At 35.3% G+C, this 25,992-nt stretch overlaps 1 protein-coding gene across 5 annotated transcripts in view; it reads right to left on the reverse strand.

Annotated features, from left to right (window-relative positions):
• Positions 1–7,076: 7,076 nt before the first annotated feature.
• Positions 7,077–25,992, reverse strand: part of GABPA (GA binding protein transcription factor subunit alpha) — a 36,295-nt gene continuing 17,379 nt past the window's right edge. For all 5 annotated transcript variants that reach the window (XM_022573922.3, XM_022573847.3, XM_089910363.1 and 2 more), the window contains exons 6-10: positions 21,813–22,007; positions 18,026–18,079; positions 16,948–17,088; positions 16,513–16,705; positions 7,077–10,661 (exon numbers count right to left, since the gene is read on the reverse strand). In XM_022573922.3, the coding sequence (XP_022429630.1) occupies positions 10,433–10,661; positions 16,513–16,705; positions 16,948–17,088; positions 18,026–18,079; positions 21,813–22,007 (812 nt within the window). In that variant the 3' untranslated portion in view covers positions 7,077–10,432. The remainder of the gene's footprint in view (positions 10,662–16,512; positions 16,706–16,947; positions 17,089–18,025; positions 18,080–21,812; positions 22,008–25,992) is intronic.

Raw genomic sequence — 25,992 nt, forward strand, 5'->3', positions numbered from 1 at the left:
TACTCTAATAAAGATGTTTAAAAAAAAAGAATTGAAGCCAGTGAAAACAGAGAAATCTAAACACATTCATTATTAATTTTATTCTGGATACTTTCTATTCTTTACAGCCTTGTTACACTGAGTGTCATCCCAGACAAGTAGCATTAGCATCCTCTGGGAGCTTGTCAGAAGTGCAGAATCTCAGGTGCCACCCCAGACCTAATGAAACGGAATCTATATTTTAACAGGATCACCAGGTGGCTCATTCACAAATTAAAAGCTGAGAACAAATGAACAGAGCATTGCACACTGTTGAGTTCGATGCTTTCAATAAATGAAGACGTGTTTATAATACATTAGTTCTATTGAAAAGAGCATTTCGTTTGTATTGACAAGTCCTGTAGTCAAGAAGTAACTTAAATGTATCCATGTATTACACACTAACTGGTTCTAGATTCCTTAAATAAAATAAGTTACTAATATTCAGTGCTCTAAGCTGATAGATTTATTAAAAGCTTATTTATTTTAGGTATTAGATTTTATCAATTTTGAAAATATCTGCAAAGTTGCATTTGATTAGTTTTCATTTTGTCTTAATAATATGTATTAAGTGCTTTCCTTGAAGAACAATAAGAAATATCAATGGATGTGTAATATTAAGGATCACAGGGTATTTAGTCTTATATTCAGAAAATTACATCTTATCATTTTCTCACATTTCAGCATTTCATGTGGGCATTTTCCTGTTTATACTAATTTCTTTCAAACATCTTTAAAGTTTTTTTATTTTAAATTTTCAGCATTTTCAGGATTTCAATGAATTCTAAAGTAGGTATAATTTAGTTTGTTATTTCTAATAACTTGGAGTCAGAATTTAGTATGTGAAACAGCTGATTTCTGGGGTCATTTTATTTTTTTTTTATTTTTTATTTTTTTGCGGTACGCGGGCCTCTCACTGTTGTGGCCTCTCCCGTTGCGGAGCACAGGCTCCGGACGCGCAGGCTCAGCAGCCATGGCTCACGGGCCCAGCCGCTCCGCGGCATGTGGGATCTTCCCGGACCGGGGCACGAACCCGCGTCCCCTGCATCGGCAGGCGGACTCTCAACCACTGCGCCACCAGGGAAGCCCTCTGGGGTCATTTTAAATCAAATTTTATGGTTAAGGTATATCAATCTAGAGTAGTAACATGGTACATTTAGTAATGCCTTCTGAGAATGCTCACTTCCTTTCTTCTACTTTGAAAAGTTCTTCCCTAGCATGTTAAAATTTTTTGCAAACTATTGAGTCATTCATTTATCTAAACTGCTCTTTGTTAGAAACAAAAAAAGTATCAGTATTTCATAAAATGTCTACATCATACAAAGTTTACAGCAAAATGTATTAAATGTGATAGCTTCAACAGAAAAATAAATAAAATGAAACAAAATGCCACAGATAATCTTATGCCCTTCACTTTTTCAAACCTAAACCATTGGTATTAGTTGCTGTGTGTTCATAATGAGATTTGGAGTCAATCAGTGCAACAACCTAAATTCCATTTAGGAGAAAATACTTGAATGCAAAATAGTTTCTACAATGTTAGTTCTCAGACTGATTTTAAAAGGCATATAAAAATCAAATATATTATGGAAAAGAATTAAGCATTGAAGTGGTGAAAAACTGTTTTCCCTGTGTCTCCTATTTACTGAAATATGAGCATGCACTTTACTACCATGGTATGTTTCTTAAAAAAGAAAAAAAAAATCCACACAAATTTTATTGTTTTCATGTCAGAAAGAGAAAATATTTCAATATAAATATATTTTTAGAATCAACAAATTGACATAATTACCCTATCAAGTGGATAAAAATATGTGATCAATAAGATATTTCTAATATTTTTTATAAGGAATGTGGTGTGAGACCAATTTTTCTTTTTCTTTTTTAAATATTTATTTTATTTATTTAATTATTTATTTGGTTGTGCAGGGCCTTAGTTGCGGCAGGCAGGCTCCTTAGTTTCAGCATGCATGTGGGATCTAGTTCCCTGTCTGGGGATCAAACCCAGGCCCCCTGTATTGGGAGCATGGAGCCTTAACCACTGTGCCACCAGGGAAGTCCCTCTGATATTTTTAGGAGTTGTTCCACGTGTAGATGTATTTCTGGTGTATCTGGGGAGGAAGGTGATCTCCACGTCTTACTCTTCCGCCGTCTTCCCCTCTGATATTTTTAATCAATTTCTTTTTTTATCTATTTCCCTATGCAATATTGACGCTAACAATAATGTGTTTCAGCAGATCCAAATTTCAATTATATCCTAAAAAAAAATAGGAAAAAAAGGAGTTCTCAAATATAATACTTATTCTTTATCTATAAAATAAGTGATATAAGATGCCATTCACGATGAATGCAAATCAAAACCACAATGAGGTATCACCTCACACCTATCAGAATGGCAGTTATCTAAAAGACAACAGATAACTGGTGTCGGTGAGGATGTGAAAAAAAGGGAACCCTCGTACACTGTTAGCGGGAATGTAAGTTGCTGCAGCCACTGTGGAAAACAGTACGGATGTTCCTTAAAAAATTAAAAATAAGACTTCCATACAACCCAGAAATTCTACTTCTGGGTATTTTTCTGAAGAAAACAAAAGCACTAATTCTAAAAGATATCTGCACTCCATGTTCATTGCAGCATTATTTACAATAGTCAAGATGAAGAAGATACACAGTGGAATATTATTCAGCCATAACAAAGAATAAAATCTTGTCATTTGCAACATCGTGGATGGACCTAGAAGGTATTGTGCTAAGTGATCAGAATTAGCCATTATTCATTTAGTCATTCATTCAGCCATTCAACAATATTTTACCATTTTTACAGCATTTTGTCATTTTACAATATTGTATCATTTTATCATCAAATGAGATAAGCTCTAATTTCAATAATAGAAAACAGTATTCTTTGGAGGATAATTTTCTTTTCCAGACCTTAGTGCTTGTTTAGTGTTACATAATTGTAAGATGCAATGCTTTCACCTACATGATTCCATTTAATCCTCTCCATACACCTGCACTGTAGACAAATGTATCAACTATCCTAGCTTAGACAGGAGGATATGCAAGAGCAGAGAGGCTAAACGACTTGCCCTCAATTTCATATCTAGTCAGCGGCAAACCTGGAACTATAACCTAGTTCTTCTGGCTCTTTCCTTGACATGCTGCCTTGTGTATTCTGTACAGTTAGGTACTCTGTATTTGTTTAATCACTTAATGAATTTCAAACCAACAGGGTAGATATTCACAGCTAAAGAATTTTCTTTAAAATAAAATATCCTCTCCATTTTATAATCTGAGAGCTGAAAACAAGAATTCTACTATGGGGTTCTTAATGCATAACTTTTTCCTTTAATCACTAAGCCAAGCGAACATTCTGGTTCAACTACACAGTAATGTTGATGGAGGTACTAATGGAATGTGTACCATATCCTTTTATCCATAAAGTAAAACCAACCTTAGAGATAGAAGCCTTCACTTTTCCTTTAGTATGGAGAATATAAGAACAATTTTTTTGCATAGATTTCTAAGCCAGTGAATTGAAGAGTTGTTCTATTCCATTCATATATAGTTACTGTTACACCTAAAAATAGCATAGGTGTTAATTGGGTGTTAGCTGTGTCATGAAGTACAGACCCCAAGATCAATTACCTTGTTAGCAGATATCAGAAAATGCTTTCCTCAGATTACAGAGACATTTTCATACACTAGTGACATTGCCATAATCATTGAGTTAAAAGTGATGCTCATCACCTAATGACAAAATATTCTAAAAATCAGTGTGGTCTGCAGATGAGTATCAGTCAGTGAGCTCTTGTTATTTGCCCACAGGGAGATAAGGACAGACATTGAAACTACAGCAATTTGACAGAGTAATCTATGTCTGTTGAACTTGATAAATTTTAAAAAGTGGGTATTTTTGTCTTTCTCATTTCATCTTTCTAGCAATTCAGTTTTTAACTTTATTGAGGTGCAATTTACATAGCCTCATGCTCCCAGCTTTACAAGTACATTTAATTTTGGTAAATTTGTCCACCCATGTAATTGTAGCATAACGTAGAAGAGGCTCATCACCCCTCAAAATTTTATTGTGCCCAATGCAGAAAATCATCCCCCATCCCCAGCCCTAGGTGACCAGGGATCTGCCTTCTGTTCTTACACATTAGATGTGCCTTTTCTAGGGTTTTTGGTGAAGTAGTAGATATTTTTTATTGCTGAGTGGTATTTCCATTGCATGAGTATTCCACAGTTTGCTTGTTCAGTCACCTGCTGATGAACATTTGTATTGTCTACAGTTTGGGGCCATTATGAATAAAGCTGCTATAAACGTTAGTGTGCAAGTCTTTCAGTAGATGTTTTATTTCTCTTGGGTAAAAGCCTTGGATTGGAATTGCTGGGTTGTGACAAAAATGTGTTTAACTTTACCAAAGTAGCGTGCTATTATTTTACATTTTCACCAGCGACATGAATGATTTCCATTTGGTCCATGTCATCACCAGCACTTGGTGTTGTGAGGCATTTAACTTTTAGCAGTTATAAGGAATATTTGGTGGTACTGAATTGTGATTTTGTTTCACGATGACTGATAATGCTGAGCAGTTTTCCATAGACTTATTGATTATTTGTACATCTTTTGTGAAATGTCTGTTCAAATACTTTGACCGTATATTACTGGATGGTCTTATTAAGAGATCTATATATATCTTTGAAATAAGAACTTTGTAAGATAAGTGTATTGCCAAGTATTTTTCCCCAACCTGTGTTTTGCCTTTTACTTTTGAAGTGTCTTTCAAAGAAGAGCTTTCAAAAGATTTGAAGTCTATTTTACTGATTTTTTTCTTTATGATTCTGCTTTATTATCTAAGAAGTCTTTGACTATGCCAAGGTCATGAAAATTGTCCTGTTTTATAAGTTTGAGAGGTTTTAAATTTTTTATTTTTAAATTGAGGTATAGTTGATTGACAATATTATATTAGTTTCAAGAAGTTTGAGACTTTTTATGTTTAGATTTTATGTTTAGGTTGATGATCCATTTTTAGCCATCCAATTTTTATGTGTGATATGAGGTAAGGACTGAGGTTCACTTTTCTCCATAAATATATCCAGTTTTCATAACATTTGTTGAAAAGACTATCCTTTCCCTGTTCAGGTACCTTGCACCGTTGTCAAAACCCAATTAGCTATATATGTGTGAGTCTATCTCTGGACTACTCTGTTCACTAGTCCCTATCTATCCTTATCTCAATACATCTTGCTGTATAAGAATAGCAAAGCTTTATATAGACGGTGCAAGTTCTCTAATTTTGTTTTCAAATTATTTTGGCTATTCTGGGTCATTTGCATTTACATACAGATTTTATAATCAGCTTGTTTACAAAAAAGACTGCCAGAACTTTGAGTTGATTATGGATTTAGAGACAATCAACATTTACAAAACTGAGTCTTCCAATTGACCATTATGGTATATATCTTTTTTTTTTTTCACATTTCTTAGCAATTTCTGTGGTTTTCATTGGACCAGTCTTACACAAATTTTGCTACATTTTCCCCAATTACTTCATGCTTTTTAATACTATTGTAAATGGTAGCTTTAAATTTCAATATCCAATTATTTGTTGCTAGCATAGAAATAACATTGAGTTTTGTATACTGACCTTGTGTCTTATCTCCCTAAACTCACTAATTCTAGCAGATTTTAAAAAAAAATCTATTCTTTAGGATTTTCAACGTATTTGATGTATTCTGAAGTTTTATTTCCTACAATACATATGCCTCTTTTTTTATTGCCTTATTTCCAGGTAGTCTTCAGTATAGTGTTGACCAGAAATGGTGACAGCAGATATTTCTTTGCTTTTCCCCAAATCTTAGATGGAAAACAAACCACTGTGCATGATGCTAGGCTGTAGGTTTTTCATACTCTTTATCAAGTTAAGGAAGTTCCCTTCTAATTCTAGTCGGTCCAGAGATTTCATCATGAACGGATGTTGAATTTTACTGTATTCTTTTCCTGCATCTACTGAGATGATGTTTTTTTCCCTCTGTATTGTTAATTTGGTGAGTTAATTGAATTTTTAAATTCTCCTAGTAACTGATTTTTTAAAAATAAGCTTTAATTGTGGTAAAATACACATACCATAAAATTTATCATCTTACCCATGCCTAAGTGTACAATTCAGTAGTGTTAAGTATATTCATTGCTGGACCAATCTCCAGAACTTTTTCATCTTGTAAAACTGAAATTTTCTACCCACTAAACAACTCCCCATTTCCTCCTCCCCACATTAATTCACTTTTTATTTTATAAAAGTTTTAGTCTGTGACAAACTGGAAATAAAAAAGTCATCCTTCACACCACAGAAATTTTAAAAGTCGTGTTCTAAATCAGTTTGCCAGTAGTAAAAATCTTTTTAAACATGTGCTTATTAGCTTGCAAATTAAGCTTTAAAGTTGTACACAAAAAAAGTGTCTTGGGAGAACAAATATACCTCACTAATTTCCTAACTGATGATTTTCATCACTTCAAACTAGATAAAATTAGTGTGAAAAGCAGTTTATTTCACTCAAACTGTTTCTTTTTAAAGCATGTCAGTCAAAATGTGATCACTGCTTGACCATAAACAAAAGCATAAGTCAGGCTTTTCTCCTGTTCCCTTTGACCCCTCTATACTCTGGTCCTGGTTTCTCAGACAACAGGGAGAGGTCATTTTTCATAATTAAAAACAAAACAAACCAAAAAACCCACAAACTTTACTAAGAATTTCTATTTTAGCAATCATCAACTTGCCTTTTGACAAGTACTCAGTGTTACCTTTCTTCTGTTGCTATTCTGAAACAGTTCGGCTTTGTGGATGGGGTTTTCATTTATTTTCTTAAAAAGACTAAACTCTCTAACACCTAATTTTAGTTCAGTGGAATTTGTTCTTCCCAAATTGATAGTTTTTAAGTAAACTATATGGGAATTATATACTAGATGTGAACTGTCATATTTTCATCTAACCTAATATCCCAGGAATTTGAGACTATCTGTATGATGGGGAAAAAAATTCTAAAAAACAGAAATATACTGTATAATAGTTTTATTTTTCTCATTTTACTATTTTTACATTTTATGCACAAATATTTTTTATCTGAGTAAAAATAGAAAATAACTGTCTTATGTAAAATTACAAAAAAAAAGCCGCAAAGAAATACATATTTGTTGTTATGACAGTACAAGTGTCTTTATTTAAAGAGTAAAAATGTATGCAAAAATCCTCTTCCCTCTTACAAAAGATTGAGAATATTTTTTTCTGGCAGCAAGTGAAATATCACTGAAATATCAATATTTTTATACCCTCTAGATATGAAGACAGTAAGTTAGTCACACGTTGTTGTTTTGAAATTATGAATTTTAAAACATTTTTGTGCTATTTCAAAGATACATTAGTTCTTTTTAAAAGGCAGTAGCATAAAATGATGAATATGTAAAACAGCAGACCTCACCTAAAATATTCGGAGGCACAATCCTTTAAAGAAATATCATAGTTGAATTTCACCATTTATTCAGGGGAGAAAAACAACTAAACAATTTTTCCTAATTAACTGACACAGACTGACACAAAAATAAATGTGATGAGTCGATTCATGTGACAATCAACCACAGAGTAATTCTGCCTAATTTGTTGGATTTTCTGATGCCAACACAAATTTCTAAACTTAAGGCCAGCAAGATATGTATGAAAGTTGGCTCAATGAGAATCTCATGTGGAAAAAAAGTTTTAAAACAAAAATGAACACACTTCATTATTTTTGTACTTACATGGTATGGAAGATGGCCAATAATTTTATCTTTCTCCCTTTTGAATATATTGTAAATTCTTCTCTGGAAAATTTATTCATAAAAGCAGAGCAAATTATATTTTCTTTCAAAACACAAGTTATCTTTCAACAAAAGAAAAAACTACTTGGCTTCTGATAACTGCAACCTCAAGAAGGACAACGGAAATAGTTTATTTATAAGTTGAGACAAAGTAACAGAAGTTTCTTGAGTCAACTGGGGAAATTAATCTCATTACTTATGGTGCATAAAACAATGGTGAGAGGCAAAGAAGAAAAAAGAAACAGCACCTGATCATGTATGAGAACTGTCTCTGTTCAAATGATGAGGAATAAAATAAAAACTGCAAAAGGAAGAAAATGGATAGAATGTGGTTCTTTAAAAAAAAGTATCTGAGGAACACATAAGGAAAAAAGAAATAATAGTTTGATTTTAGGGATCTAGAAGAAATATGGGTGTTCCTTGTCTTAAAAATATATATACATACAGTTGAGACATAACGGAAATCTGTCATCTTGGCTAAAACCTTAACGTGTCTCCCCCAAAGTATTTGAAATCAAAAGGTCAATAATTTTAAGCTCTTGAAAAATATAAACTTTACTATTATTATTTTAAAACTGTAAGTGACTTGTCAACTTCCCAGGCCATAAGAGGATGGTGCAAACCTTCTTTTTAGCTGTTATCTGAACTAGAGCTTCTATATATTATTTCATATTGCTATTCTATTCAGATATCCTTGCAATCACAGCATCCAAATTAAACTAATAATTTGTCAGTCTACTCTGTATGTGTTTATAAAAAGGTAAAAATGGAAATTACAAATTTTATTCTTTTTAGATTCTACTGCAGGGTCTTAAAGGACTTAGACATAGACATAATAAAAACCTAAGTGACCTGACATTACACGTTGCAGTCGTACAGCATAACACTTAATATTATGATTTGAGGTTACCAGAAAAGGAGGTCACAGACGCCCTCCTCTACTCCTTGTTCCTAAGATCCCTGTCCCTATGGTTCTCTCCAAACCACTATTTGCTACTAGTGGCAGCAACTGCTAACAGTGCCTCTTTGACTGCATTAGCATGGCACTTTCCTCCTAGTTAGTCAAAAGTATTGAGCTCTTAAGCTGTTTAGAGGGACGGATTTAAAGGCGATGATGAGGGAGAAGATACATAAAGTAATATTTGAGAATCAATCTTCTGCTATAAGAGGATTATTTGCCAGTATCTCATATCAAGATTCGTGCGTAATACCTTAAAACAAAAAGAAAAAAAGCAAGGAAACCAAGCACAGCAAGCAAGAAAAAAAGAAAGACATTTCTAGCCATTTCTCTTTAGTGTTGGCTTGTGGTAAGTAAGGAGTTTTACGTATGTAAGAATTATTTAATTTTTAAAGAAGTTTTTAAATGAGTTATCACCTTTTGAAATATCTTTGCTTTGAATATTATGTCTTCATTTATATGTGTGTACATGTATATATGTATAAGATGGTCAACTGGACATGTATATAGATATCTGTACACTCATATATAATATTCAAAGGAAAAAATTAAATTAATGGGAAATTTTGTTTTAAGAAAAGACTGCCTACACTGGAGTTCAAAATGTCCTTTTAAAACTATTTGCAAGTAATTTACTAATGTCTTGAAAGGTAAAGTACTACTGACTGATTTAAAGTCTTCACTTCATCAGAAACCCAGGACTTATATAAGCTGCGTTGTATAATAAACCAGCACTACAGGGTAATAAAAAAAAAAAAAGCCATACCAAACCAAACTAAACCAAACTTTTATTTTCAGGTTGAGGTACACTTTTTCAGTTTTTTAAATCTCTGATAGGGAAAGCAGAGATCATTTGAGAATTTTTGTAATAGTTGGTTTATTAGAATTTAATGCCTCTCTTATAATAATTTAAATTCTTGGCCTGACATTATGAAATAGCTATACAGTAAATCCTTAAAATTGGCTTGAGTAAAGCCAGATTTAAACCTGGATCTCTTTCTTCAGCACTGTTCCTCTGCCAGTCTTCTACTGTCCTTTGCTTGCAAATATATAAATTACTTTAATAACGTGATGCTCTTAGTTTAGTAATTTATTAATATTTTATTTGATATGACTATTTTAGCTCTGCTTGATTAGATGAAACAGGCATACATGCTTCAGCTGTGAAAAATTCCATTTTCTGGTTCTATGTAAAGCAACATCTAAAGCAGCAGAGGGGAAACAGTTATATTTTCAAAAATAGTTAAGCCAGACTGTTTCCTGAAGATACTTTCATTTATTTTTCATCAATAGCTACTGGCTATTTTTGGTTGGGCTAGACATTAATACTGACCAGTTTAGCTTTCTTGACTGTTAACAAACTATCCCACAATGAACCTGCCTAAAGACATTGTGGTGATCGTTTAACATACACATTTTCTAAAATATATGCTCAAAGTAAAAAGATCCAAATTCACAAGAGTATGAAATATTTATAAAAAAATCATGCATCAGATTGTACAGTCTAGAAATAAAAGAAGGTTCAAATTCAGTAATAAAGGTAAGAGCAATACTTGCTCTAACATTTAAGAAAGACCTTGGACTCCCAAAAGGTCCTGGGCTCAATTATCCTTTTCTGTTTGCAGAGACGCAGTAGCCAGGGCTACTGCTGTGACTGGCTGGGCAATTCCATGGAGTTGCATCTTTGCAAGTTTCTTCTGTTCACATTCTGTGACCAAACGGTTCAACTCTGCTGCACTGTATCCAATAAGAGTCTTCAAGTCACAGACAAACTTGTATACAAATCTCTTGCCTTGAACTTTACAAATCATGTCCCCATCATAATAATACCTTTAAAAAAAGAGAAAACACATTAGGACTATATATAAAAAATTTAAATTTGGACTTCTTGGGAATTCCCTGGTGGTCCAGTGATTAGGACATGGGCTTTCACTGCCGTGGATCCGGGTTTGATCCCCGGTTGCGGAACTAAGATCCCACAGGCTGTGTGGTGCGGCCAAAACCAAAACAAACAAAACAGAAAATAAAATTTGAAACAAAACTACCATACAACCCAGCAATCCCACTACTGGGCATATACCCTGAGAAAACCATAAATCAAAAAGAATCATGTACCACAATGTTCACTGCAGCTCTATTTACAATAGCCAGGACATGGAAGTGTCCACTGACAGATGAATGGATAAAGAAGATGTGGCACATATATACAATGGAATATTACTCAGCCATAAAAAGAAACGAAATTGAGTTATTTGTAGTGAGGTGGATGGACCTAGAGACTGTCATACAGAGTGAAGTCAGAAAGAGAAAAACAAATACCGTATGCTAACACATATATATGGAATCTAAAAAAAAATGGTTCTGAAGAACTTAGAGGCAGGACAGGAGTAAAGATGCAGACGTAGAGAATGAACTTGAGGACACGGGGAGGGGGAAAGGTAAGCTGGGACGAAGTGACAGAGTGGCATGGACATATGTACACTACCAAATGTAAAATAGATAGCTAATGGGAAGCAGCTGCATAGCACAGGGAGATCAGCTCAGTGCTTTGTGACCACCTAGAGGGGTGGGATAGGGAGGGCAGGAGGGAGATGTAAGAGGGAGGAGATATGGGGATATATGTTTATGTATGGCTGATTCACTTTGTTATACAGCAGAAACTAACACACCATTGTAAAGCAATTATACTGCAATAAAGATGTAAATAAATAAATAAATAAAATTTAAAAATTTGGACTTCTTACAATATTTCACAGATTATTCCATAAGAAGAAGCCTAGTATTGTATCTATCGCAATAGCAATTAACACTGAGTCTATATAAAATATTTAATGTTATTATCCAAGGAAACATCAGAACATTAACTAAAATTTCAATGCTAAGCACTCAAATTTTATGTACTAAATCTTCAAAACATATTTTCAAAAATTACGATGAAACACTGATTTAAAAATAAACATTACTAAGCAAAACAAAAAACCTTGGGAGCAGTAACAGGGCCTAAGAATAAGGGCTCTGAATCAGAACGCCGAGATTCAAAACCTAACATCTCAACTTATTCCCTGTGTGACCACAGGGAAGGCATATTTTCTCTAAGCTTTTATTCCTCATTTATAAAATGACATTAAAAACAGTATGAACACTAATAGAATTGTTGACGATTAAAAGGATTATCTTTGTAAAGTGCTTAGCACACAATGACTGCCACATATAGCCCTCTAGAAAATAGAAGCTATATTGATATATAGCTTTATTCACATAATATGAATAAAAATTTAATACACATATTCTTTGGATTGTTGGAATGTCCATTTCCTCTCTGTCTTGTACAAAATCCTTTATTATGTAGCTATGCTTTCATCTTTATCATTTTAATATGTAAAGGCTCTCCCCTTACAGAGAAATTCTCCAAACCAACAGGGAGCCTCAAAAGAGTAAGCAAAAGGGCTTGAAAAAAAAAAAGAGAGAGGATACAGAAAAACATAAAAGAGGACATCATAAAGAAACAATGTTTCTTAACCTGCACAGGTACATTTGGGGAAATCACTCTAGAAGTCTGGTTTACTGCTGTTTTCTATGGATATAAAACAGTTGGATTTATACTTACTTTGGAAAACAGACTTTATTTACCCCTATGCACTGCCAATTCCAATAATAGGAAAAAAAAGGTAAGTCGAAACTTTTCTGGGCTGGCAGATTTTGGAGACTTTATTTTAAAACTGCACTGCCCATTTGCGCCATTTGACGAAGAGCTGTTACAAAAGAAACAGCTATTTGCAAAAGTACCAGTGGTATAAACGATCACATTTAGCAGGATTTTATTATAAAAATCACTCAGTTTAATCAAAAATCCATTAATGAAAAGACTACATGCAGGAAATTATGTCATCTTTCCCTAATTCTAGAACAGCTAAAGTATAATGGCTATGTTCACTTTCCCAGTAAGAGATATAACACACTGGGCATAGTCTCCTGTCTCCTTTTTTGTCAATTACATTAATACAGAATTTAGATCTCAGCCTACAAACTACCAATGCTTGTCATCCAGTTAAAATGCTGTAGGCATATCAATTTCTTAAGAAAATTTCGACATAATACGTAAGGCTGTAACAAATAAGACACTTGGGAAAAAAGGAAAATGAAGAGGGAAAGTGGTTTTACATTTCTAAAACAAAATTGGAGTTGGTATAATCGTTATGTTTCTTGGTAAGATGTTATAAAATGTCATATACATACGTTCTCATTTAAATTAACACTTAATTTTACTTAATACTTCCTCCAATCTAGTAGATGCGTCATACGACCACATATAACAGCACTCACTGCATTTGTTTCCCCCCTAAAATGAAGAAAGTAGAAAGGTACACAATGCCTGTATTTTCTTTCATTCATTCATTCATTCATTCATTCATTTATGGCTGTGTTGGGTTTGTTGCTGCGCACAGGCTTTCTTTTTAGCTGCAGCGAGCGGAGCTACTCTTCATTGCGGTGCGCAGGCCTCTCATTAAGGTGGCTTCTCTTGTTGTGGAGCACGGGGTCTAGGTGCGTGGGCTTCAGTAGTTGTGGCACATGGGCTCAGTAGTTGTGGCACACAGACTTAGCTGCTCCATGGCATTTGGGATCTTCCCGGACCAGGGCTCGAATCCGTGTCCCCTGCATTGGCAGGTGGATTCTTAACCATTGTGCCACCAGGGAAGCCTCGATGCCTGTATTTTCATGGATATGATTTCTTTTCTCCCCACCCCCTTTTTTTAACTTGTATTTTTAAAAAACTTTTAAATTGGGAAATATATTACACAAACAGAAAGGACACAAAAGCGAACAGCTCAGTGATTTATTACAAAGCAAACAGTCACCTGTTAACTACACAGGTCAGGACACAGAACACTGTCAGCACCCTAGAGCTCCTCTGCGGCGCCTCCCCATCATCACCCCTCCCTTGCTCCAAAAGGTTACACCATCCTGTTTCATGATAATAATTCCATTGCTTCTTTTTATAGTCTTATCACCCAAACATGCATCCATAAATGCTGTAATTTAGTTTTGCTGGGTTTTTTTAAAACTCTACTATATAAATCCAGTATATACTCTTTTGAGTCTGGATTTTTTTCACTGAATATTATGTTTGTGACATTCACCCATATCAGTGCATTTTTAATGGATACACAGTATTCCCTTTGTATATTATAGTTTACTTATTCACTCTACTGTTGATAGATATTTGGGTGGTTTCTGGTTTGGGGATGTTATAAATAACGCTGTTATAAGCATGCATGTGAACATATATGTACATTTTTGTCTGGTACATCCTTAGAAGACAAACTACTGGGTTATCGGTCACAGTTTACCTTCCTACCAAAAGTGTAGAAGCATTCCCACTGCTCCATATCCTCATCAACACTTGGTACAAGCAATTATTTTAATTTTAGCCACTCTGGGATGTGCACTGTACCATTTTATTGTGGTTTTAAAATACATTTCCCTGGACTTCCCCGGTGGTGCAGTGGTTAAGAATCCGCCTGCCAACGCAGGGGACACGGATTCAAGCCCTGGTCCGGGAAGATCCCACATGCCACGGAGCAACTAAGCCCATGTGCTGCAACTACTGAGCCCGTGTGCCACAACTACTGAAGCTTGCATGCCTAGAGCCCGTGCTCCGCAACAAGGGAAGCCACCGCAATGAGAAGCCCGTGTACCGCAACGAAGAGTAGCCCCTGTTCGCCACAACTAGAGAAAGCCCGCGCACAGCAACAAAGACCCAACGCAGCCAATAAATAAAAATAAATAAATAAATAAATAAATAAAATACATTTCCCTGATTACTAATGAGGTTGTGCACCACTGCATATGTTCATCGGCCATTTGGACAATCTCTAGTCTAATGTGTCTGCTTAAGTTTCTTGCCCATTTTTCCTAATTTTCCTATGGATTTATAAGAGTTCTTTACATATTCCAGGTAAGAGTCTTACGTCAGATATGTGTGGCTTGACTTTCACCCTCCTAATGATGGTTTCTGATGACCGGAAGTTTTAAATTTAAATGTAGTCCAATTTATTGATCGTTTCCATTATGTTAGTGCTTTTGGCTCTGTTAATGTCTTTCCTCATCTACTGAAGTCAAGTAGGTATTTCTAGATGCCTCCCTATTTTACTTTCACATTTAGAGCTACAAGCGACATAGAATTGATTTTTAGTATGCTATGAGGAAGGGGTCAATATGGATAGTCAACTGTCCCAGCACTACTGATTGAAAAGTAGGTCTTTTCCCCACTGCCATCTTTAAATCAAATGTTCCTATATTCTTGGTTCTATTCGGGCTATCTACTCTAATCCTTGGTCTATTTGTCTATCCTAAGCAAATAGATCACTGTCTTACTGTTGTAGCTTTACAGTGAGTCTCAATATCCTGTAGAGCAAGTCTTCCCACTTTGTTAATTAATCTTCTTCAGGTGTCCTGGTTATTGTGATACCTTATATTCCTATATAAATTTTACAATTATCTTATCAAGTTCTATGAAAACATTTATTCAGGCGGTTACTGCATTGAAAGTTAGACCAATCTGGGGAGAAGTGACATCTTAACTATTAATTCTAATAATTCATCTGTAATTTTGAGGGGACTTGTATGTACACAATCACATCAACTGTCAAAACTGATTATACAGAAAGGATCTTTAGATAGTTGGCAAAGTGTTTGAGACTGAATAAGTGATAAGTACATTGAAAATAAAGCACTGTAGTTACTTATGTATGCTAAGGAAAACAAATGGTCATTCTGGAAAAGAAAAATAATCATGATAAACTATATAATAGTACTTACATGCCATGATCCTGTAACAATGAATACTGATCTAATCAACACTTCCACATAATTATATAATTACACTTGGATGAAGGGATGGGAAGGGTATATGTGTTAATAATGAGAGGTAAATCGTAATCTCTGTGAAATTCACAAACAATGCTCTAGTGAAACATGAAGTAGCAGTAAAAGCATGTTATTTAGGAATACAGAGGTAAACTGCAGAACTGCTTTACCAAATTCACTCTTCCAAAAACATAGACATAATTCCTATATATCCTACTTCTCAGATACTTAAGTGAACATACTGAATTTCTATCACTGTAGTAAGCATAATTTATGACAGTAATTATGTCAAAAACTTTCATAGCACTTACGAGAAATTATAAATAATTATTCTACTCCAATTTAACTGATGTAAAGTTTGGATATTCAGATTTTGGCATATTGTGGGGGAAGGAAAAACAGGGAAATGGGTTGACATTTTGCATCTAATTATAAAAATTGACAATATCTACGTATTTGCTAGAATTTACACTCATTCAGTTCACCTATACCAAACGATAGCATCTGTTATGTAAATAACAGAAACCTCAAAGATTAGATATGTTGGTTTTAAACATAGTACATGCTTTTAAATCAGATAAAAACAAATAATCTTAGAATCATCTTTTAAAAAACTCTACGTACCTCAAATTATTACTAAAAATCTTTTTAAGAAGTAATTTTTAACATAAATGTGAAAAATTTTAGTTTTATTTATATAAAGAAAACATTTTATAAACAAGTATTTTAACATCATTATATAAGTGTTTACACTAGAATAAGAAGCTATTTTTTAGAAAGGTTTGATATTTACAGAAAAGTAATAAATTCTTACCTTAATGCACGACTAAGTTTCTCATAGTTCATTGTAGGTTTATTTTTACGTTGTCCCCATTTTTGTGCAACCAGTTCGGGCTGATTTAGCTTAAATTCTCCTTCATCACCAACCCAAGAAATGCAGTCTCGAGCATCCTTGTCAGTAAGAAGTTCTAGCAAAAACTGCCACAGTTGGATTTGGCCGTTGTTTCCTAAAAATTGACAAGAATGACAAATATTGACCACAATGCTATGGATTAACAGAGGGCAAAAGACAACACACAGGTCTTCTGGTGCATACCTCAGCCACACTAAAAACACAAACTTTTTTTACAAATGCTGTCTAAGTATCACCAGAGAAACAGTCCATATTCACATTTTCATACTGTGAAATAAAACAAAATATACATAATTCGACAAATTTTATAAATACCAGATGATAATGCAAAAATACCTGTTCTGTTCCCAGGTGAACTTCTATCTTCTCCTGAAATCCTTGGAGCTCTTTGTACTTTAGCTGCCTTTGCACTACTATTTATAGCTTTAATGGCTGTTGGTGTAGCAGACTGCACTGATGCTGGAATAATTTGCACAGCTGCAAAGCAAGACAAGGAAAAAAAAATTTTTTCTCCTTCCAATACAAACAGTGAAAAAAATTACTGAAAGAAATAAAATGCAATTAGTTTAACTAACGCCCATCTAATTACCTCAGCACAAGTTCAGAGGATAAGGTATGATGTCTGTATTACAGTTTGTGAATCTTAACATAGCGAATAAAAGTTGGTCTCCTTATTTTGGAAAAACTTATTGATGTGATAAATCTAGTGATACATTAAAGTTATTTTAAAAAATCTATTTTTTAAAATATTTGATCATAAAAAATAGTTTATCAAATTTTGGAGAATGTGGACAAATGAGAATTCACGTTCCACCGCTGATAAGAGTACAAACATACCCTCTTTGAGAAAAACTTTGGTCTTACCCAGTAAGGTTGAAAGGGTAGAAACCCCATGATATTACAACCAGAGAATCTCACAAGCATTCTTACAATATTCATTCAATGATGTTCACAAAGTTTTAAAAATAATATACAGCAGTGAAAATAAAATTGAGCTACATGTATCAACATGGGTCTCATAAATGTTAATGTTAAACAAAAAAGCGAGTTACAAAATGATATGCACAGTATATCACCATTTTTCCCCAAAAGTTCAGACATGTAATCAACAATGCCCTAAAGTGTTTATGGTTACGTAAGTTGGTAAAAAGATAAAATATGCATAGAATAATAAACATCAAGTTCAGGATAGTCATTTAAAGTGGGATCTACAACAGGTAAACCTGATATATAAAGTTTTATCTCTTATGGTATACACAGATGTTGGTTATACTTTATTATTTCTTTGTATATCTAAAATACTTCACATGAAATTTAAAAATTAGTTTTTCTTTTTACTACCTTGCAGTACTAAATAAAGAAAACGTTTCTTATTGATAAATGGGCCACATATTATGGGCACATGAATACTCACGTTGATCAATTGTAACTATCTCATTCATCTGTTGTTCTTGGCTTGCCAATACATCTGAAGAACACACATAAAAATTTTTTGTTTTCACTTAAACCAGAAATGCAAACTCCAATCCAGTAAAATTCAAAAAAAAAAAACAAAAAAACCCCTCCACAACTAAAACAAAAACCAAGCAAACAAAAAAGCAAAACATCAAACAACTGAAACTTATTGGCATAATAACTTAAAAAGATCCTTGATCGTCATTTTACAGGGAAAAGATATTTTTAAGAGAAGTAGCAGAAGGAAAGTTCCAAATTCTTTTCATGTTCAGAAAAGTTATTCAGAGAACCAGGGTTTTCTAAATGTAAATACCTATTCTAAATCTATTTATCTATGTTTTATATTAAATAGGAAATCTTAAAGATCAGATCAAAGATGAGAATATACATCACAATGAAATTATTTAGATACACTTTCTTCATCAAAAAGGCTCTTTCTCTTTAAGATGATCTGAGAGTGTCATAATTTACTTAACTAACATCCATTTTTTAATAAAACGGCTTTAACTTTAGAATGCTTCTTCTTAAAGACAGCCAAATTTTCAGTGGAATTGTAGCTGTCCTCAGTGTCACAACTGAACTAAATAATTTAACATGTCTACAAATACAGCTCTCGACATGAGTTACAGTGTAAAAGGTCCTAGTAACCCTTTGGAGAACCATTCATTACTCATCTGTTGCTATTCCCTACCTCTCAGACAAGGGTTACACTTCCCAGTCTATATTCCTTCAGCCTATTTAGTGCCCATCATAGACTGGATGCTTCTCTCTTGAACTGAAATAGCACCTACCAGCAGTCATCTGTGTACTGAGTGAGTCCTGGGGCCTGGGCTCCCAACACAGTTCTACTTAGGATGCCACGCCAGGATCCAACTAAAGACACAGAGCTGGAGAGGACTGGGAAACTAAAAAGAGATCTGAATCCTACTTGTCAGATGGGAGCTTTCTTTGGGGGTCCTGAGTTTGGGAGTTTAAACAATTACATGGAACTAGCCTCAGATCTGGGTTCTGATCTTAGCACTCACTCACTGGCTGTGTGACTGTGGTAAATTATTCAACCAACTTCACCACTGATTTCTTCACCTACCACTGTATGAGGTGGTTGTAAGGATTAAAGGAAAATATTTTTAAGAAGCACAATGCCTGAAACATAGTTAACTTTTCAGTAAATTGAAGACACTATTCTTTTATCCACATTCCTAGTTCTGAGCCTTCTCCCCAAGAACCACTGTCCCTCTTGAAGAAAAATGCATGCTTTATATTTGTGGTACATTTTCCCTCAGATTTTATAAAAGTAACTTGAAAAGGCAAAGTGCTATTGGAATGAAATTGTTCCATTCGTGACTGTAAATAAACACAGTGCCCTAGACCAAAAAGAGGCGAAAGAGAGTCACCACCACACAGCACAGGCATTACTGATCTGTAAGATCAGCTTCTCAGCCCTGATTTTCAGAGTGGAGTTTGGTTTGTTTCCTGGGGAACTCTCAAGATAACAAGGCAGAACACAGAAAGAGAGGGGCTTTGGAAAGGCTGGTCCAAGACCATACAGGCACTCTAATTATCATATTCCTCTATAGCCCTCAAATCCTGGTCATACATGAAGGAAGCAGAGCCCTAAGGGGCAAAGCTCTGAGCCTATGGAGGCATTTTATGAAGAAACTTTGGACACTAAAGGTATAAGGCAATTCTTTTTTCTAAATAAGACCCTCAGCAAACTGAGAGCTTTGTGCCTTTGGTGGCAGAAGACATATTCATACGAAGAAGGACATCATAGAGCTGGTACTACTGGAACATTTCCTAATTATCTTCCCCATGTATTGTAGGACTTGGATGAAGTTTCACAAGAAGGGAAGCTGCAGGAAGCTGGTGGCTCAGGTTGGAAAACTAACACAAATATGTAAAGATGGAGCTCTATCTGTTCAGTACTGTGTCTCCTTGATAGATCATTGAGGAAAAGATAATAAATGCTGGGTTAATAAATGCCTTTCAGAAATATGCTGTAGACTTCACTCTACAGGAGGGGCCAGAGAACTAGACTGTGCCCAAAGGAGCCTGTTCTGAGAGGTTAGGCTTGTGAATTATAGAAAGTCTGCCAGAAATAGCCTTACACACCACCCTATCCATTCCCAGATTCTGAGAATTAGATTCCCAAACCAGATGGGATTTCCTCACCAGGCAAAGAACCACGGCCAGATAAGCAAGGAATTCCCTAAGATACTCATCTAGGCTCTGGGGCTTTGTTACTTTTGAAAACAAAACAATTCCAGAGCAGAGCTCTTCTGAAGAAGACCCATTCTACCACTGACTGCAAGGAGATGGAAAGATACACAAGATTTCTCTGCCCCCCGTACTAGGAAAAGTCTCCGAATGAGCTTTAACATTTGAGAAGCACTGGGAGAACCAGAGAGAAACAACCAAAAAGTGCTGACCTGGGAGACAGAGCGAAAACCATGAATTTGAGAAAAACTAAACTGTAGTCTAAACACTGTCCTTGTTCTATTCTCGAGAGTCCCTAGAAGAAAATGTTTCTGTAAACATAACTTACATGTTAAAAACCTGAAACAATTCAGGAATTTACCTTACTTAGCTGAAAAGCTCTGCAGAGAAGAAAACCTGTGAAGCCAAGGATAAACTTTCAACCAGAACATTCAACTTATTTATCTAATAGGAACTGAAACTGGAAATAAACCGTGTAAATATAATGAATGTAATAAGTCTTTTAAATATTTTTCTCCTCCTGATATTTAAGAGAACCAACACAAGAGAGATATTACCAATAAAAACAATGAAGGAAAGCTTCTCTACAGAGCTCATTTCTTATTCAACAGCAGATGAAAACACTAAGCATTAAATGACTGTGAAAAATCTCTCTACCAGATCTGTCCCCTTACTGGGTACACAGTAAGATGAAATGCTACCAGTTACATTTTCATCCATAACCGTTATAAAACAAAGTCAGAGTGTCCTATTCACACATTCTGAAAACTATTTGGGTTTGGCTAGCATTCCTGATTTATTTAACAGTGTCAGGGAATGGGTTACTGCTAAGATATTTTAACAGTCACTGAAATATAAGATGGATTAAAATTCAAGCAAAATAATTTACATCTATTTGAGCTCTTTTTGTTGGACAGCCATAATCATAATAATAATGTCTGTCAAGCAACATGGTAACACTATAATCTGTGGCTTCCAATTCAAGATGGTGTGTTGCATACTTACACTTCCCCTTTCTCCCTTAAGATTCCATTCAATTAAAAGACATTTTAAAAGATTTAATCCCAATAATGAAGGGAATGCAAGGGAAGCCACCTGTGAACAAATAATCTTAAATTTCTAGAAGATGAGCATAAAGGACAGGACTGACTGATGAAACAGAAGTCAATAACTAGAATATATGAACAGAGCTAAATGCAGGGCATAGAATCTTACTTCAGAACTTGGATTCTAGGGTTAGTCTGCCTGTTTGGAGCCTGGCTCTGCCTCACCCTAGGTTCTATAACCTTGTAGGGGCTCTCTAAGCCTCAGATTCATATCTGAAGAGATAAGGAAAGTAATGATCTGTGGCATTAGTACGAGATCAAATGAGATAATACATATAAAGCTCTCAGTACAACCTTACACAATTAATAAATGTTAATTATTATTGCTATTATCAATGAACAATTTAGATGAAAACAAAGTTATAAAGAAATAAAACTAAACTTAAGCTACAATGCAAATAGACAATAATTTCAATTTTATACATTTTCGAAGAAGTTCCAGATGACTCCAGAGAATTTCTCCCCGAGGAACCCGCTGAAAAAAATCTTCTTGGTTGAGACTACAGAGTTCTCTTCCGGAAATATTCAGCGTAGTGAGGTCTATATCGGTCATGCTGAATTCCTTCATTACCCAAACCACCCAATGCAGGACTTGGTCTGTGGACCACTGTATGGGATCTAAAGAGAAAAATATTACCATTAGCCTAGTTGCATCTTAGATATTATATAAATTTACAGTTAACTTGTAAACACACACACACACAAACACGCAGATAAAATCCAGACAGGTTTCTTTTTTTTACAAGTAAGTGAAGTAAATAAACTCATTATATGAAATAAAAAAGATTTTTATGCTCTATTTTCTCCTTAGCTCCTTTTCAATTTCTTAATCTAAATTTTTGATGGATTCACTTATTTCTACATCAGTTAGTCTGGAATTTTACCAAGAAAAACAAAATGCAAAACTGCTCTCCAGTGGGCCAAATGGAAGAATAAAATACATGATTACCTTGTAGGAAATGGAGTAAATTAAACAAGTTTTAAAAAATTATTTTGTAGTAGTGTATGATTTGATGCACTGAAAAAATAAAATTATAAGGGGTTTCTGGGGAGACGTATTCTCCAAAATATGAACATAATCTTTCCTCACTTTTACTTCTTGTAAAAAGCTAGTTGTTCCTGCACTTACCCTTATGGTAGCACTTACAATACAACACGCTAATTGCATGTCTACTCAGCTGTCCCCCCTATAAAACCTTGAGGTCTTAAATATAAGGACTGTGTCTTGTAAACCACTGAATCTTCAGAGCTTACCACGGCGCCTTGTGCGTACATTTGTTAAATCTATAAAAGGTGAATCCAAATAGTTTCATTTTCTTCATCATTTTTTACTACTGAATGAACTCACAAATAAAAAAGATGGTCAACATGTGTAAATAGTTCATGATTGTATCCCTGGCATGTAACGGAATTTCTACTCACAGAATTTTAATAAATACTAGCCGAATTAATTTTGGTATAGGTATTTCTGCACGGAGAAGGTAATCTATCCAAATGGTATTGATTATATGCCCCCAAGATGCATGCTATTCAATAAGAAAATAAGTGAGGAAAAGTAACACTCAGGTACTTATCAAGAGCCAATTTACAGTAAAAATGAATCAAACATAATACAGGACTGCAAGCCACAGAATTGATTTTTTATTTGATTTTTTTCACAAGGAAGTTAAGGAAGGAAGATTCTAAGAAGATGGCAGCAAAGTTTTAAAATTTCTCTGAATGCACACATAAAACAAAACAAAACCCACCACTGAAAGCAACTAGAGAGCAAAACCAAAAATCCATGGACATTTACAATTAAACCAGGTGACATGATATCCCCATGGAACCCAAAATACACGCAGGTGAAGACAAAGCAGTAACAGTCACAAGAGCTGTATGGTATCAGCATCTGTGCAGGAGAAAGCAGAGGGAAGCAAAGGAACATCTCACTCTCCATCCCGAGCATGCGAAAAACTGAACACAGCCAGGAAGTATTCTTTGAAAGCACAGTTTTGCCCAACCCAATAGCAGAGGAATACAAAGGCCCATGGTCAGCTTTAAAGGGGATGGAGCAGTGAAGCACCTGTGAAATTTTCAAACTAAGCCAAGGATCACTTCCAGAGGAGAAGACCACAATAAAGAGAAACCGGTGGGAGTGGAACTGAAATTGAGTAGCATCGAAACACGAAGGAAAGGGAGAGAGGAGGTCCAGATAAAAGTGAAGTCAAGGAACTGACAGGAACTGAGAAAGCAAGAGGCTCTATTTTTTAATACTACTCCAAAACAACAAACAGAAGGAGCTCTGGAAAGTTAGAAAAGCTATCCTGAAACACACTTCAAAGTTCAAGTAAGCACATTTTATGTAAACATGAACAAAAAAGTATCAGGATCAAAAAGTTAGAGGAGGGGCTTCCCTGGTGGCGCGGTGGTTGGGAGTCCGCCTGCTGATGCAGGGGACACGGGTTCGTGCCCCAATCCGGAAAGATCCCACATGCCGCGGAGCGGCTGGGCCCGTGAGCCATGGCCGCTGAGCCTGCGCGTCCGGAGTCTGTGCTCCACAACAGGAGAGGCCACAGCAGTGAGAGGCCCGCGTACCGCAAAAAAAAAAAAAAAAAAATGTTAGGGGAAAATAGTCCGCCTTGTTTTCTTAAATAATATCAGGTCTTCTAGTTTAACATAACTAATTGCCATGCATGTTCTCCCTGCCTCTTTTCTCTAAGTCCTTAGTAAAATGACGCTAAAGAAACTTCTGAAAGATGTAAACTCACAGGAACATGAGTGGGAAACGACAGAAATGGAAGCATCTCCCCACCACGTAGGCACCAGGAACACTTTAGACCGGTCTACAAACCGAAGAGTGAGACCCTATCCACCCACTCCACTTCCCTTTCCACTTCCAGAATGCAACATTTACACACACACATCAACCCTAAATCCTCACCCCAACCTTCTACTCCTGACAGGTGTTTGGCCAATTTTCCAGAGAAGTTGGGAGACCCAGGAAAAAGATTTATACATGCTGACACTTGAAAATCTTTTAATAAAATGACCAACACCCCATTTCACCAGCATAGTCAACAAACTCCTTCCAGACTTCAAACTAATTAGCTTTAAAGTTATTCACTCTTAAATATGAACAGATGGTCAAAAATAATCAGATATTTGAGAGACGAAAAGGAAACCACTAGATGACCAAAAATAAACAGAAAAAAGCAGAACCCAGAGGAAGCAGAAATAATGCAATAACAAACTGCAAACATCAAAAAAAATAATAATAAACCTCCAGTTCACTGTAATCAACATAGAGAGGAGAGAAAACATGATATCTGTAATATAAGGTCAGAATGCTATGGAAAGGTAACAACCAAAATAAATAGCCCTTGTAAATTGAAACTAAAAATCAGCTTGCAATATAAAGAAAAGAAAGGGACTTCCTTGGTGGTGCAGTGGTTAAGAATCCTCCTGCCAATGCAGGGGACACAGGTTCGAGCCCTGGTCCGAGAAGACCCCACATGCTGTGGAGCAACTAAGCCCGTGCGCCACAATTATTGAGCCCGTGAGCCACAACTACTGAGCCTGTGTGCCCCAACTAATTGAAGCCCACGCGCCTAGAGCCTGTGCTCCGCCAACAAGAGAAGCCACTGCAATGAGAAGCCCGCGCACCGCAACGAAGAATGGCCCCTACTTGCCGCAACTAGAGAAAAGCCCATGCTCAGCAACGAAGACCCAATGCAGCCATAAAGAAATAAATAAATAAACAATATATAATTAAAAAAAAAAAAGACAAGAAAATTTGGCAGAAAGTAGTACAAATAGATATGAAGATGAAAAATAAGGAAGAAAAAAGATGTAGAGTATCAACCCAGATTTGATAGGAGTTCTAGAAAAAGAACAGAGAAACACAGAAGGTTATTAACAAAATAATAATGAAGGAAAACTCCCCAGTACTGAAGGCAGAAATTGTGTAGATCAGCACTGTCCAACATAATGCAGGCCACTATGTAACTTTAAAATTTTCTAATGGCTACATTAAAAAGGGAAAGAAACAGATGAAATTCTTTTTGATAATAATTTTACTTAATACATCCAAATGTTTTCATTTCAGCATGTAATCTAGGTAAAAAATTTATAAGATTTTACATTCTTTTCCTTTTGTACTGGGTGTTTTACTCTTACAGCATATCTCAATTCAGACCAGGCATATTTCAAGTGCTCACATGGGACTTGTGACCACGGCACTGGGCAGCACAGGGCCAGACTGAGATGCTACACAGAAAACCCGAAATTGACAGCAAATGAAAAGATCCACACTGCCACTAGACTTGGTCTTAACAGCTTTCTTATTCTTTGAGGAATGGCTTAGGTCTCATCCTTCAAACTGGACTCTTTTATCTTGTTATGAATAACTCCTATCCTTGCTTCTTTAATCTTTCCTTCTCCCACTAGTTCCACACCATTTATCTACAAATACACTCAGGTCACCACCAACTCTTGAACCTTCAATATTATTTATTTATTACCCCAGCATTCTTCCCACCTGCCCCCTCCCAATTAATACTCAATTTTCTCCATTTCTACAATGTTTATTTAGTTCTTATAATTCACCTTTGTCGCTCCAACT

Source organism: Delphinapterus leucas, chromosome 4, assembly GCF_059928025.1.
Source record: "Delphinapterus leucas isolate spDelLeu-1000000601 "Yukka" chromosome 4, BTC_Dleu_Yukka2, whole genome shotgun sequence".
Taxonomy (NCBI): Eukaryota; Metazoa; Chordata; class Mammalia; order Artiodactyla; family Monodontidae; genus Delphinapterus; species Delphinapterus leucas.